Raw genomic sequence first — 16,964 nt, forward strand, 5'->3', positions numbered from 1 at the left:
GCAATAATAACAGTATATAAAAGAGAAAAGTAAAGCACAAAGCTAACCTTTTCAAATTATTCGCAAAGGCGCCACCATTTCATGATTTTTTCTCAGGCATCTTCACAAATTTTCAATACTGAACAAAAAAAAGGGAAAAATAGCAAATTTCTGTTTGCTGGATTAAATTGAACAAACATAATTATACTACGGTACCTTGACCACTTTTTGTGATTTTTCGATTAGCGTTTTCACAACTTTTCAATTTTGAACAAAAAACGAATATTTATATGTTGGATTCAGATTGAAATAAGACAATTATACTAAGGTCCCCTGACCTACCCTGACCAAACAGGCACTGATTTCCAATGTTTACACTAGACATTCAGAATAACGAAAAACAGGCCTGTGTTCTGTAGTTTCATTTTAGCCCACAATGTTTAGGTACACAGTATTGATAAGCTATGAGCTTATTTCGGTGGCACGTTATGCTTAATCAAACAACAAGTTTACTGCAGTGTTTGGGACATGTTCTGTGTCTCCGTGGATCAGCGCAGCAACTACCATCTTCTTATCTGAAAGAATTGTTTCCTATAAGCTTGAGCAAAGCATTTGCCACAAACTACAACTAAAGGTTTTCCACCCCTTTATGAGTCCTCATGTGTGATTTTAGACTCCCCTTTTGAACAAATTCTTTGCCACAAACGTTACAAATAAAGGGCTTTTCCCCCGTATGAATCCTCATGTGCGTTTTTAGATTACCTGTTTGACCAAATCCTTTGCCACAAACATTACACATAAAGGGCCTTTCCCCTGTATGAGCCCTCATGTGCTTTTTTAGAGAACCCCTTTCACTACAGCCTTTACCACAAACTGGACAGATAAAGGGCTTTTCCCCTGTATGAATCCTCATGTGTGTTTGTAGTTCAGACATTTGACTACAGCCTTTTCCACAAAATGCACACGTGTAGGGCTTCTCCCCTGTATGAGTCCTCATGTGTCTTCTTAGATTACTGTTTTCACTAAAGCTTTTGCCACAAATTGTACAAGTATATGGATTTTCAGATTCAGAAGAGTGTGAAGAGAGGAGATGGTCATGAGTAGTTGGTTGTGATGATTGCCAGTACTGTATATAAGCTTGTGTTTGCATGTGTTCTGTTGAGGTGCTGGCTCGAGGCTCTGTCTCTCCGTGATTGTCTTCACTTTTCACTTGTAGTAATAATGTTGATGGACCAGTCTCCTCTGGTCTTAGAGGTAGCTCCTCCGGTTCCTGTTTAATCTGTGGAAGATCCAACTCCTCCTGGACAACAACCACCACTTCTTCCTGTTCCTCTTTAATCTGTGGAGGTTGTGGTTCCACCTGGACCAGACTGGAGCTCCTCTCCTCATGTTGTGGAGTTTGTGGTTCCTCCTGGACCAGGCTGGCACTCCACCTCTCTTGTTCAGGGGAAACCTCTTCACATGGAGACAGGAGGAGAGAAGAGGGTACCATCAGCAAAACAAATCACAGTGCATTTCTCGTTGGATGACATTTAAGCCCAATGCATACAGTACTACAGCCAAACAACCGATGTCCATTCAGTCCGGCTGGGTCCAGATTACCATATGACATCGCCCACCCAAACCTCTGAATTTCAGAGATTCGGGTGGGCAGGATATTTTTTGTTGGAGCAACGAATTTATGAGCTTGTGGATCTGCATGTCTGCATTTCACTTCAGCTGAAACGTGGAATTTGTTTTAATTTAATTTGATAAAATGGTTGAATTTCTTTTCTTTACAATGTATGACAAATAATGAAAAATATATAAATAAACTCACAAAAATCAGTTCCCGACCCACTGCTTTGGAAACAGTGTACTAGCCTAACCTATTCTGCCAATTTATAGGAGGTACAATCTCCGAAATCTCTGTCGTCTAGTAACAATTCACAAAAAAACAACATATCACTAGAAAAGGTAAAACCTCTAACTCCATCCAACTCCGTAACAATGCTGCCTGGCTGTAGTCTAAAATCACACCCATGTGAAGTGAGCGGTGAAACTATAGTTTTATTGTGATAGTAACTGTACTTATGGTACAGTTTTATGGTTAGTTATACTTTTGTTAATAAAAGCATGTTAAGTGTGAAAGGCCCTTTAGGCTGCTCAACAGTGCCACTTTAGGTCACCCAGCGTTATTGCAGCTGTTCGTACCCCAAACAGACATACATATCATTGAGACAGACACAGTAGAGACACATGCGAACGGGTGGCGTCTGGCTTCCAGAACACAGAAGTACAAAATTCAATTTCTCTGTCCATGTTTTTTGTTGTTTTGGGTTAGGTTGGGGAGTGCAGCTAAACCAAACTGAGGGAGCAAAAGGAGTTAATATAACATCAAAATCAGTTTAACCACTTCAGATCTACAAGCTCACAAAGCGCTGTGAGCTTGTAGAAACAATCGTACAGTATGATATGGCAGTATGTCCTTAACGCAAACCATAAACAATAAACAAGGAGCCAAGGTTGACAAGACAGTCTTGCTCGATGGCTCTGTTCTGCCCCTCTCCCCCCCATCGAGCAAGACAATCTGGTCAAAACCACATGACTCCCATTGAAAATGAATTGCGAGCTGTTTTGCCCCCCAGAACAAAACATTGTGTTTGGAATGTGTGACCAACATGGTGGATGTATTGTTGTTTAACCCGTCATAACTAACAAGGAAGTCACAACACAACACAACGTTCCTTCTCCGTTCTGTTGTTGTGATCAGCACTTTGGAATATTTTTTTAACACTACGACAAGCGATTACAAAGTGGATTTTCATGACAAGCAACTCGGCGGTCGGCGCAGTGGCTCTTCAAAGGTTAGTGAAAACACGGCAGGGAGATCTGGAAAACGATTGTTTAATCACAGCATTAAAAGTAGCTGTGTAATTGTGTAATTAGCGGGATAACAAACAGGTCGGTTCATTATCGAGAAATAAATCTGTTCAGGATGATTAGGCACCTCCACTCCATGTCAGTGCCTAATCATCCTGTCGCGATTTATTTCTCGATACTGAACACCAACCCATTTTTTCATCCATAGAAGATGGATGAGACTTCTATGGAATCCAAATGAGTGAAATCAGCGGTGGCGACTGAGAAATGTAATCCATGGACTCTCACCGACTGAGGACTTTAATCCATGGACTCTGCGTGCGTGTGCGAAGAGCGTGGAGGACACGGAGAAGGACATGCCACAGGTGTCACACTGGTAGGGCTTCTCTCCGGTGTGTCGTCTCTTGTGGTAGGTGAGCGTGCTGGACTGGGCAAACGCCTGGCCGCACACGTCACACACGTAGGGTTTCTCTCCTGCAACAGGGAAGAGTAACAGGAGGGGGGGTTAGAAATAATGCAGACCTCACATAATAGATTGCTGCATTGTTTGGATTTCATAGTTTTTCCTTTCTTTTAGTTTTTCTGCGGTTGCACCACAGACCAACATCAGTCAATTAAACTATGAGTACAGAATAATAATCACACACATAGCTCCGCAAGGGAATGGTTACACCACTCAAAAATGCCCTTAAAGTCTCAGTCCTAGTTGTTACCCGTGTGTGTATGGGTCTTATCTGTGTGTATGTGCAGGTGGGTCTTACCTGTGTGTATGCGCAATTGCGCATGTGGGTCTTACCTGTGTGTATGCGCATGTGGGTCTTACCTGTGTATGCGCATGTGGGTCTCACCCGTGTGTATGGGTCTTATCTGTGTGTATGTGCAGGTGGGTCTTACCTGTGTGTATGTGCAGGTGGGTCTTACCTGTGTGTATGCGCATGTGGGCCTTGAGCTGATTGCTCTGACGGAAGCTCTTGGAGCAGAAGACGCACTGGAAGGGCTTTATCTCACTGTGGGTCTTCATGTGTCTCCGCAGGTTGCAGGTCTCAGTGAACGACAGGCCGCACACCTCACACGTCAGCACCTTTAGTTAGTTATAGATTATTTATCACACCTCGCACGTCAGCACCTTAGTTAGTAATAATTATAATTAGTTTATTTTGGTCATGAGCCACGTACAAATAGGCAGGCAAACAAACAGGAGGAGGGCGCACACCAGTATTGATGAGGTGCTGCTAACCTTGGTAAATAAGTCTAAAAGACAAGAAAGGGCCACACACACTCATAGCCATGATGCAGGAGAATATATTAAATAAAAGTGTCCTTTCTTAAAAGACCTTTCCACGACGAAACATTTTCATTTAATAAATGATCCTGCATCGTGGAGTGTGCAGCCTTTTCGTTCAATAAAGACAGCTAAAAACTGAAAAGATGTAGGCTGAAGCTTTAGCTTAGTGCCTGCCTAGTACCCTTCTTACTTAAAATGAGTTAAACTCCTCACAAAAAGTTTGCCAACTTAACCTTTCTCCCCTTTAATAATAGCAGTTAGTATATGGTAATTTATGTCCTTTTTATTGTTGATTAGCCACCTTTACGAGGTACAGCTTGTAAGGAACAGGCATTCGTGGTACGAGCGTGCCAAAAAAATAAAAAATAAATTAATAATTGCCCAAATCCCCTGCCATATTGTTCTGTTGGCATTCACTCTCGTTCTGAGTTGCTTAGTGGAGGAAAAAAAGAAAACACATATTGGCCATTTTTATACTTTATTAATTTTACACTCAGCGTAAGCATGTAGAAGATCCATACACAGCCACAACGTTTTTGAAAGGAGTTTAAAAACCAAAAACCAATTGCAGAATAATGAATCAGACAATATTTCCATACCTTCTTCCCTTTGCCCGTCTCGTCCAGATCCTCGCGGTCATGCTCGCCCCTCTGCGTCAAGTCGGTGTTCACGCTCAGATCCATGGCGCTCCACCCCTCTTCGCCATCCGCTGCAAGGTTATTATAGTTAACCAAAATTAACAAAATAACGAAGAAAGAAAAAAGAAAGAAAACATTTTCGTTAACTGAACTAAAAATAAATAAATAAAAAAGATAACCGAAGCATTTATAGGACTCAGATTGTGCTAATGGATGATGTTTAGAGCTTAATAATACTTTAATCCGACCTCGCCAGTAGAAAACCATTGTTTACACTGAGAGAAGACTTCACAGAGTAAAGTCAAAGTCATACAATTTGTCACACACGTTACCACAGTGAAATTTGTACTACACATTTGACCTATCTCTTGGAAAACTAAACTAGAATGAAAAATCCCAAACTATTCTCACCTTGCTCTGCTTCCTCCGCCTCCTCCCACTCTTTGTCTTCCTCCACGTCTGCAACCTCCTCTTCCTCCACCACTCCCTCTCCTGCATCTAGGGCCGTGTCACGATTATGAAGTGACGTGTTGTAAGCTTGTAGATCATCTATTTCTGGAAAATGTTTGAAAATATACAAAGAGTTTTCAACGTGTAAAAGATTACGACGTGTATGCAAAATAATCGTGATCATCTCAAATAATGGCGATTAGTAATTAATAATTGTATCCGCACCCAGCTCAGACTTGGACTCGTCGCTCGGCTTTGTGTGTTCGGGGCTTTCTTCCAGATATTGCGTAGCCTCTACCATCCCGAGAAACACGGCTGCACTACGCACCGTAGCCAAGTTGTCACTGAAACAACATGGTAAATGGACTGGTAAATGGTGCATTTATATAGCGCTTTTATCCAAAGCGCTTTGCATAGATTGTGCATTACATTCACACACACACATTCATACACCGATGGCGGATGGAAGTCAGCAAATCATGCAAGGCACCAACCTGCACACTTGGGGAACCCTGGTGTAATGAAATCAGATGCATTGATGGTGACAATATGCATATAAACTAACTGAATTTAACAGCTTGAATGCCGACAATGTACGGCCGTCTTTCAGACTGCCTATGTTTAAACTGGTTACCTTTGAACAGCCAGTGCACCGATCGCTGAGGGGCTTGTCATGAAAATCCACTTTAAACGGTGTAATCGTATGTTGTAGTGTTGAAAAAGAAAGTGTCGACCACAACAACAGACCGGACGGGGCAGCCGCGCGCTGCTAGGCAGGTTTCCCATTGTAAACAATGGGGACTCAATTTCCCATAACCCTTTGCACGCCGGAGCGACAGACATTTATGCGATGACGTCATCAAAACGCCTGTATGACTTAAAACTGATTAAAAACGTGGATTAAACAATGAAAACATAACTCAGGCAACTCGCGAATCGCAGGGAAAGTGTTCTACAATTAATTAACTTGAGCAACTCGTGAATAGAAGTCAAAGTGTTAAGGTGGAACACTAGATTGTGATGTGAATACTAGGTTTGATGACCCAAATGACGTTTGATGACCCTGTTACCTGACGAGGCTGCTCATCTCCCCGGTGTAGATGAACTCCAGCAGCTTCTCCAGGGCGTAGCGGCTGACCTTGTCGGGGTCCAGGCTCATGACCCCTTGACCCTTGACCTTTCCGGGGTCCAGGCTCATGACCCCTTGACCCTTGGCCTTGTCTGGGTCCAGGCTCATGACCACTTGACCCTTGACCTTTCCGGGGTCCAGGCTCATGACCCCTTGACCCTTGCCGGGGTCCAGGCTCATGACCCCTTGACTGTTGACCTTGCCGGGGTCCAGGCTCATGACCCCTTGACCCTTGACCTGTCCGGTCTGGGTGCTGAAGTAGACGCTGAAATAAGGCTGCAAGATATATCGAAAAAGTATCATCATGCGAGGTATATATATATTGCGAGAGACGGCATTATAGAGTTAAAATAACAGCATATAATTATGTCTATTTGCCGATTGAGCAATCCCATCGGCAAAGCAATGTGGAGCGGAGATCGAAGTATAAATCAAGTTGAGCTCCTCCCCGCCCCTCTCAACTGAACATGTTCTGTTTATATGATCCCAGTAGCCCCTCATGATATATTTAATTAATTCAAACTATATACTGCAAAAAAAGTGTACTTATCGTGAGTCATATCGTTACCGAATATATCGCTTATATATTGCTTTTCTAACATGCAGACTTACGCTGAAGGCGGCCAAGACGTTGCGGTGCGCGCGGAACTCCACGTCCCTCACGGCCACGGTGACATCACACATAATGTCCTCCTCGCGCAGCTGGTGGAGACGCTGCAGCAGCAGCACGCCGTGACTCGCCACGCGTGACATGACTCACTGCTTCCTGTGCGGCGGCAAGACACAAGACAGCACACACGTGGATTAGGGATAGGACGATATGAAAATAACATGGTTATTAAAAGCTTAAAAGCTAAAATGCCACTTTTGTTTTGTTATCCTATCCCTAAAAGCACAGGAAAGTACAGTTCAATACAAGGTCTGGTGCTAAGAGGATTTAAACCCAAGAAAGCCTATGGCTTGTTTCCATTGGGGTCCTTCATACTCAATTCATCGAAAGAGAGAGGTCAATTTAAAAATAAATACTAATCCAGCTTTACAATTCAAACAAATGCTACATGGTAGGTAATGCAAAGACAAGAATCAAACATTGGCAACATTGCAGGACCACATTGACAATAACTGTTACACTTATGTTATAGGCCTAAATAGGCCAACAATGGAAACCTACAGTCCTACAGTCTTTGTATTGGTGAGTAGTGAAAACGTTATTTTTATTTTAGCAGAAGTCGAGAGGATGTTCATTGAAAGTCCCATAGCTCTAATGCGACGGCAGCAGCGGCATTAGGGCTATGGACCAGAGCTACATTTTGGCCATTTGACAATAGCTGATATACAAGCTCATTTAGCTCAAAACGATATAGTAGATAGTAGTACTATTTAAAAATATTTTTTATTTTCTGTGAAATGGGACAGTCTACAAACTCTACATAATTAAATAGTCTACAGTACATTTTGAAGTCCCTTTTTATTTCTTTTTTAACTGTATATTTGTATGTATTTAATGTTCTGATGAATTGATTATGCAGGACCCTGATGTAAACAAGTCTTAGTGCTTTTTCTGGTTTTATCCTCGTAGCAGTTTTTGTATTGACCTGTACTTTCGTTTGAACTGTAGTACTGTACCCATACCATCGCGCGCGCGCGCACACAAGCACACACACACACACACACACACACACACACACACACACACACACACACACACACACACACACACACACACCTATTAATGTTTAACACAATGCTAACATTAGCTTATTATTCTATTCATCACAGATCCCAGTGTGATTGAATGGCGTGAAACGGTAAAGTGTAATGTTAAATTAAATAACGAGACTGCAACAACAAAACAACAAGCGCACGTAACATTGTGCTCTTATTTCGAAGGTTGGGCGACTGTTGTTTGGTTTGTTTGTTTTTGTTTTAGAGTAAAATAAATACAGACAGTCCATATTAAAAGCTTAAACAGTTAAGAGCGCCGGGCGCGTTATTGACTTAATGTCCACGTTGCAAAAAGGCGCTATTTTCAATCTCTTAAATTCCTTAGAAAAGCATAAAAGTACCTTTTGATTTCCTCTCGAAGCAGCCAGCCAGCCAGATATTAAGCAGCAAGTGACGTCATCATCAAAGGTCAGGCACCCGCGAGATTCTCGCGAGGGTTGCTATTTTAAAGCTACAGTGCGGTCAAAACAACTTGACAAATTATTTTTTCTCATTATTATTATCGTTATTAAAAGTAGAATTGGTACTTTTACTTTGACTTTACTCTGACTGTTACTTATGTAACATCTGTGTTTAACTAACCTCGCCTCACCATAGAGCCCCATTGTGAACCCGGACATGTTGAGTACACCAAGGTTTTATGTTAGAAATGTTTAGTATGGGTCCCGAGCATGTAGAAACTGCCCGATGCTAACTTGCATATGTTGAGCAATTTTCATAATTGGCATAATATGTGACCATACCAATTACAACCTATAGAAGGCAAAATATTCAAAATGTCATCATGCTTTATGTAGCATGTGACATGTCAAACTAGGGGGTTTTCATGATGCTGAATCCATTCCAGGCTTTATTTTTGCAAAAAAAACACTCATTGGGCTAAAAAACGGCCAATGCCGTCATCACAAATTGATGATGTCAGCACATTTGGGCACGTGGGCATGGCCGTTTTAAGCCCAATGAGTGTTTTTTTTTGCAAAAACGAATGCTTGGAATGGATTCAGCATCATGAAAACCCCCTAGTTTGACACATCACATGCTAGATAAACCATAATGAAATTTTGAATATTTTGCCTTCTATAGGTTGTTAATGTATGGTCATATATTATGCCAATTATGAAAATTGCTCAACATATGCAAGTTAGCATCCGGCAGTTTCTACATGCTGGGGACCCATACTAAACATTTCTAACATAAAACGTTGGTGTACTCAACATGTCCGGATTAACTTTTTGGCTACTAGGCTATTAGTGTTTAACAATAATGTAACTCTTGAGAGTATAATAATATAATTTGTTTTCATTATACATTTTAAAGGTCTATAACAAGGCCAAGGGTCCGTTTGGTTACCAACTCTCCATCATTTAGCTGGTGACCACCTGGAAACCACTGGTTGAAAACCACTGCTTTAATCTGTCAGCTCAGCAATGCACCACCAGAGAGCAGTAGAGACCAATCCATACAACCTAAAAGGGAACAGATGCATGTTCACATCATACACTTTACTTATGAAATAAAGAAAAAATGCTCTCAAGTCAAAAATGCATGGTACATCTGTTACCAAGTGGGATCGTAGATCGGCTGTTTGTCAGTAATAAAACCATAAAAATGACATAATGGACATGAGGCAGACTTGCAGGTGAAAGATAAGTTTAATTAGATCCAGGCCTGGACAACATAAGTGAAATAAATGAAAAAAAGAACTCAAAGAACATAACTCAACATAACTTAACAGAGAGGTACTGGAGTCAACCTCTCCCCATGGCAGCCCACCCTTTACTGAGCCATTTCCCCTTTATATAGACTCCTGACCCCACCCCTGGCTAAGCAGTCAGCAAATCACAACGCATTTAGCAGCACACAAGACGCTCCCCCTAAAGCAATCAATCAGAGCTCTCTTCAGGCAATCAAGGCAGCGTCCCAATTACAGCATCTGCATAGATAAACACAGGTATGTTAGATTCACATGTCACAGCAGAATGTGCACCTTCTGTGGGACTGAGAATCAACTTGTTACAAATACAATACAGAAACAATACAATGAATGTGTATTGTTGAACAACATTACTCTGACAGAGGCTGCTCTGTCACAACATCATTATCAGGCCAAAATGTATCCCTCGACTTCTTGATCACCTGATCGCCATGTTACAATCTCACTTATGTCTGAGCATGCAACCCCACAATTAAGTCCATGGGCCCAGACCAGAATTTTCACTAGTGAGGGACATTCAAGGTGGCAAATGCTATCATGTTTTTTTGATAAGGTCTATATCCCAGGATAATATTTCAACATGATAGCAGTTCCTAAGTGGTAGCTTAGTTGCAGTTATCAGCCTTCAAAGACACCAACCATAGATTCACAGAATGAAAAATCGCCTAACTATTTTTTGAATAAAATGTCATACAGAGGGAAAAATGAAGAATTATCTGTCTTTCACTCAATTTAATCAATGAACATCATCATAACCATCACTGTCATATCAATATCAATTATTCAGTATTCATCATCTTCATCATTATCATCACATGATCATACTTTATACCTCATACTTTAAATGCTTAGTATGAGGTATAAAGTACAGCAGCCATTCATAAAACAGAAAGATTGGGTATTGGGTAAGACTGACGTTATGTATCTTTCAGGACCTTTCACTGCTTCGTCTCAACCATTACTCAATGGCTCTGGTCTCAGACCCCGCAGTGGATATTTTGGCATTACGTTTTTTGGGTGTTTTGGAATGTTGCCACTACTGTTGGACCAGCCATAAACTAAACAGGTTCATCTCGATGTTCTGCATCTTTGTAATGTTAGTGTTAGTAAAAAGCAGGTAAAAGAGTAACGTTTGACTTGAGGCAGACTAACATCAGTCACTCTACCGTTCACTGTAGTAGAAGAGATGCGCCTGGTGAGGGTTTAAACCCCACAGCTATGTCGAGTCCGCCTACAGGAAATACGTAAGCTGCGACCATGAGACCCGTTTCTGAATTAGTTCTATATATGGATCGTGTCATAAGGCGTGATGGAGGTCATCTGTTGACATGGTGTCCACGACATCCTCTACTTCAGTTGTGCGCATGAAGACTTGAAGACGCGGACGGCTGTGGCTCAGGAGGTAGAGCAGGTCGTCCAAAGATCCCTGGGTCGGCGGTTCGAATCCCAGCTCCTCCCATCCACATGCCGAAGTGTCCTTGGGCAAGACACTGAACCCTACACTGCCTCCAATGAGTTGGTCGGTGTGAGCTCGCCACCATTGGTGTGTGAATGTGGGAAGTGAGGACGCTGGCATCAACTGTTCGCCGCTCCCAATGTATGAATGAATTAACCATTGTAAAGCACTTTGAGCACTTGGAAAAGCGCTATAAAATGCAATTCATTATTATTATTATTGAAAGTAGCCAAACCAAGGCTTGCCCCAGGATTAAAGTCATCAAGGTTACATTTAACTTAATTATGACAAGACATTATTATTTATTTTTTATAAATGTTTTTTGTTTGTGGCTTTCGCCTTATTTTATATTTTTTATGGAGGGACAGACAGCAGGCTGACAGGAAATGGGGAGAGAGATGGGGGAAGACATGCAGTAAAGGCCGTCGGGATCGGGAGTCGAACCAGCGGCACACTGCCAGACTGGATTACCAGCCAAGGTGCCTGGACCACTGAGCCATGGCCCAGGCCATGACAAGACATTATTGTATGGACATCAAAACAGACTTTAGACTGTAAGATCCTTCTCAATAAATGTAAAGCAAAACATAATAGCTATTTATGGGTCACCTCCACTGAGAAGTCAATGTCCCCACAAACGACATCTGTCAATGAATCTGCACATGCAACACTGCTGTTGAATGCACTGCATTGTGCTAGAGCAGCTAGAGGTTGTCCAGCAGTCCCACCTGACAGAAACGGAGAGAGAATAGGACAATAAAACAATCATCTGTGGGGCAACTCAGCTTTGTTGTACTGTACATTCATTGTACCATTCTAACCTGGAAACCAGACTCATTTGCTCCATTCGGCGGATTGCTTTTTATCACAAACAAACGCTTAACCTCAGTCTGGAATCCAGGCTATAGTACCATCCTGCTGTATATAGATATAGATCGATGTCTCATAACAATATATACTCACCATGCTGAGCAGGCGCTCCTGGGATGCTATTTACTTTGACTGACATATTCAATTTCTTTGCTTTGATACCCGTAAGTTGACGGGCATAAGCAATACTCCCGTCATCAGCCAGGGCTGTTTGTCTTGGTGATCCTAAAAAGGACAACAGAGCAGCAATAATACAAATTATTATATTACTATAACTGATGAATGTCAAATTAGCCCATGGCCCCACTAAAGGTCACTTTAGTTAAATCTGGCTTTAACTAGCAACCAAATAAGAGTCCCACAAAGCAGCAATGAGTGAGACTGACTTTGTACCTTTCTTGTTGAAAAAGTGTTGTAGTTCTGGATAGTGACTCTGCTGCTTCAACAGAATGTCATAGAATTTCTGACATTTGCTTTCTCCATCATCGATGATCATCTTCAAAAGAAGTGTAATTTTCTCCAAAGGAACATCTTGCTTCTGCAGCATCTTATTCTGCCTTGCGGATAAGATGTCCTCGCATGGTTCAATGATGTGTTCAGGATCGCTTGAAAGCCACTTGCAAAGTTGGTGCTGCATTGACTTCAGATTTTCCATATTCTGGGGGGAAAAAATGAAAATACTGCATTGTATGGTATTATGATACTTCTAAGACACAATAAAAAAAAAAAGCAAACAATGAAACACACTATTTAAAATCCCTGTTCAGAGATATGTTTAAAAATTTAAACTAAGTATGTGTCATGTCATATGTTGTTTTACATGGTTACCACAACTTCACATTTCAGTGTTTAGGAAGTACCTCCAAAAGGGGAAATGTGAAACAGGCATTCTTGTGTAATCTGTCAAATCATATGTAATTGTAGAATTTTAGTCAAGGTGGTCTTTAGGAATTGTTGCTCATGTCTGAGCAACAATTCGGCTCATGTCTGAGCCGTGCACACATACGACGAATTAGACCGTTCCTCACCCAGGAGTCAGCCCAGCTCCTAATCCAGACAACAGTCTTGTCAAAACTTGACTATTGCAACTCCCTCCTTACTGGCCTACCGGCATGTGCACTTAAGCCCCTCCAACTGATCCAAAATGCCGCAGCACGCTTGGTCTTCAACCAGCCAAAATTCTCACACGTCTCCCCCCTTCTCCGCTCGCTCCATTGGCTCCCGGTCGCTGCCCGCACAGAATACAAAACTCTGATGCTGGCATTCAAAGCAACCAAAGGCATGGCCCCCCCATATCTCACAAGTATGATCGTACCCTACAAACCCTCCCGCTCACTCAGATCAGCCAACGCAGGGAAGCTGGAGGTACCTTCACTAAAAACGCCGGGACAACGCTCCACACGTCCCAAACTCTTCTCCCTTCTGGCTCCAAAACTATGGAATGCACTTCCCATTGCAGTCAGAACTGCAGCCTCACTCCCAATCTTCCGCCGTAGTCTGAAAACCCACCTCTTCAGACTCCACCATGGCCCGTAGCACTTGCCCTAGCCTAGCCCCTTAGATAGCACATTATGTAGACTTAGATAGTATTTTAAACAGACTTATAGCTTGTTATGTAGACAGCTCTAGAATTGCACTTTATGTAGTCATAGCACTTTATAGTACACATGTATAATATATTATATAGTATAGTATGTATAGTTTACATAGATACTCCACTGTTACGTTCTTAGTTTACGCATGATTCATGATAACTACTTTTTATACATGTGATGTATGCCATGCTTTTTGTTTTTGCTTAATGTAAATCGCTCTGGATTAAGAGCGTCTGCTAAATGCCTAAATTGTAAATTGTAAATTGTGCACCCAAGATCATAAAGTTCTTTGAGATTCTGATAAAACAGGAACTTTTGGACAACATGCGTGTGCATGCACGGCGCACACACATGCACACAGTCAGACACAGGCACACACACACACACACCCACAAACAAAATTCATTTCGTCAAGAAGGGGAAAACTTTTTTCTTACATATTAAGCTTGCATTGCAACCTGTCTAGCTTCTTGATTGGCTATTTTAATGTTTGAAAAATGACATTTTTGAAAGGCTTTCACTTTCTCTTTTGACGTCAACTAGTCTCAACACAAAACCTTTCTATACTTTTAAAACAGTTGAAAGTGACTATAATACAAGAATACACCATGTAACAATAGGATATGGATGTGTCCACACGATTCTGTCAATGGAGAATGATGTATATGATAAAATAATGAAAATAATTATAGTGTGTATATAGGCTATAGGCCTGCAATAGAACCACACCCACTCGAGTCGAGTGTTTAAACGTTGTCACATTTAAAAGAGTCAGAACAGAAAATAGCTTACCTTAGACTTTAAGATTTCACAGACACAATATTCAACGTGACAACGTGACGTGACTGTAAGCTGAACCAAAATGTTGAAATAAAGTTTCCAGTGGGAGGATCATGCAGCCTTTTAGCTGTCACTTGTGGCTTGTGGGTGTCACTTGTGGCTCCTTCGGCTGTGCGTATTGTAGTAATACCACTGTCTGCTCCTCCTCTTGTGTTCTTCACCCTCCCTTTTAGCATCCTATATTTGGCCCTTTGACCAGCCCTGCCTGCCCATCCATGCATTGGCCTTCAGGACCTTTACAATTTCACATGCAGATTGATATTTTGCCAAAATCATTTAAAGAAAAAATGCTCTCAAGTCAAAAATGCATGGTACATCATTATCAGGCCAAAATGTATCCCTCAACTTCTTGATCACCTGATCTGCATGTTACAATCTCACTGTCTGAGCATGAAACCCCACGATGGTTTTGGCAAAATATCAATCTGCATGTGAAATTGTAAAGGTCCTGAAGGCCAATGCATGGATGGGCAGGCAGGGCTGGTCAAAGGGCAAAATATAGGATGCTGAAGAGGAAAAGGGAGGGTGAAGAACACAAGAGGAGGAGCAGACAGTGGTATTACTACAATACGCACAGCCGAAGGAGCCACAAGTGACACCCACACATCTGCAGCTAAAAGGCTGCATGATCCTCCCACTGGAAACTTTATTTCAACATTTTGGTTCAGCTTACAGTATTATGTCACTTTGAATATTGTGTCTGTGAAATCTTAAAGTCTAAGGTAAGCTATTTTCTGTTCCGACTCTTTTAAATGTGACAACGTTTAAACACTCGACTCGAGTGGGTGTGGTTGTATTGCAGGCCTATAAAAAAAATAATTATTTTCATTATTTTATCATATATATCATTCTCCATTGACAGAATCGTGTGGACACATCCATATCCTATTGTTACATGGTGTATTCTTGTATTATAGTCACTTTCAACTGTTTCAAAAGGATAGAAAGGGTTTGTGTTGAGACTAGTTGACGTCAAAAGAGAAAGTGAAAGCCTTTCAAAAATGTCATTTTTAAAAAATTAAAATAGCCAATCTAGAAGCTAGACAGGTTGCAATGCAAGCTTAATATGTAAGAAAAAAGTTTTCACCTTCTTGACAAAATGAATTGTGTGTGTGTGGGTGTGCCTGTGTCTGACTGTGTGTGCATGTGTGTGCGTGCATGCACGCGCATGTTGTCCAAAAGTTGTTGTATGCATGTTGACTAAAATTCTACAATTACATATGATTTGACAGATTACACAATAATGCCTGTTTCACATTTCCCCTTTTGGAGGTACTTCCTAAACACTGAAATGTGAAACAACTTCGCTTTGAGTTGTGGTAACCATGTAAAACAACATATGACATGACACATACTTAGTTTAAAACATATCTCTGAACAGGGATTTTAAATAGTGTGTTTCATTGTTTGCTTTTTTTATTTTTTTATTGTGTCTTATAAGTATACCATACAATGCAGTATTTTCATTTTTTCCCCCAAGAATATGGAAAATCTGAAGTCAATGCAGGACCAACTTTGCAAGTGGCTTTCAAGCGATCCTGAACACATCATTGAACCATGCGAGGACATCTTATCCGCAAGGCAGGATAAGATGCTGCAGAAGCAAGATGTTCCTTTGGAGAAAATTACACTTCTTTTGAAGATGATCATCGATGATGGAGAAAGCAAATGTCAGACATTCTATGACCTTCTGTTGAAGCAGCAGAGTCACTATCCAGAACTACAACACTTTTTCAACAAGAAAGGTAAAAAGTCAGTCTCACTCTTTGTGGGACTCTTATTCGGTTGCTAGTTAAAGCCAGATTTAACTAAAGTGACCTTTAGTGGGGCCATGGGCTAATTTGACATTCATCAGTTATAGTAATATAATAATTTGTATTATTGCTGCTCTTTTGTCCTTTTTAGGATCACCAAGACAAACAGCCCTGACCCTGGCTGATGACGGGAGTGTTGCTTATGCCCGTCAACTTACGGGTATCAAAGCAAAGAAATTGAATATGTCAGTAAAAGTAAATAGCATCCCAGGAGAGCCTGCTCAGCATGGTGAGTATATATTGTTATGAGACATCGATCTATATCTATATACAGCAGGATGGTACTATAGCCTGGATTCCAGACTGAGGTTCTTGTTAAGCGTTTGTTTGTGATAAAAAGCAATCCGCCGAATGGAGCAAATGACTCCGAGTCTGGATTCCAGCTTAGAATGGTACGTAATGAACGCACAACAAAGCTGAGTTGCCCCACAGATAATTGTTTTATTGTCCTATTCTCTCTCCGTTTCTGTCAGGCGGGACTGCTGGACAACCTCTAGCACAATGCAGTGCATTCAACAGCAGTGTTGCATGTGCAGATTCATTGACAGATGTCGATGTTGATGGGGACATTGACTTGTCAGTGGAGGTGAATACCCTGCAACCAGCC

General features: G+C 41.4%; 1 protein-coding gene and 1 long non-coding RNA gene across 4 annotated transcripts; one reads left to right on the plus strand and one right to left on the minus strand.

Annotated features, from left to right (window-relative positions):
- Nucleotides 1-264: 264 nt before the first annotated feature.
- Nucleotides 265-8,481, minus strand: LOC306935378 (uncharacterized protein). Of its 3 annotated transcripts, none has more exons than XM_079518399.1 (10): nt 8,410-8,481; nt 6,956-7,109; nt 6,542-6,619; nt 6,285-6,424; nt 5,440-5,558; nt 5,176-5,319; nt 4,726-4,835; nt 3,763-3,922; nt 3,130-3,315; nt 265-1,434 (listed from the first exon to the last, which is right to left on the minus strand). In XM_079518399.1, the coding sequence occupies exons 2-10, from the start codon at nt 7,094-7,096 to the stop codon at nt 608-610; spliced, it is 1,905 nt and encodes a 634-aa protein (XP_079374525.1). In that variant the 5' UTR covers nt 7,097-7,109; nt 8,410-8,481; the 3' UTR covers nt 265-607. The 3 variants fall into 3 exon arrangements, with proteins under 3 accessions (XP_079374525.1, XP_079374524.1, XP_079374523.1); XM_079518398.1 differs by having other exon boundaries at nt 6,285-6,391; nt 6,470-6,619; XM_079518397.1 differs by having other exon boundaries at nt 6,285-6,619.
- A 7,574-nt stretch (nt 8,482-16,055) lies between these two features.
- On the plus strand, nt 16,056-16,952 carry LOC306935388. The gene is made up of 3 exons (XR_013791388.1): nt 16,056-16,288; nt 16,449-16,586; nt 16,831-16,952. It is a non-coding gene; the product is annotated as an uncharacterized lncRNA (long non-coding RNA).
- The last annotated feature ends 12 nt before the right edge of the window (nt 16,953-16,964 follow it).

Source organism: Electrona antarctica (genome assembly GCF_951216825.1).
Source record: "Electrona antarctica genome assembly, chromosome: 13".
In the NCBI taxonomy this organism is placed as follows: Eukaryota; Metazoa; Chordata; class Actinopteri; order Myctophiformes; family Myctophidae; genus Electrona; species Electrona antarctica.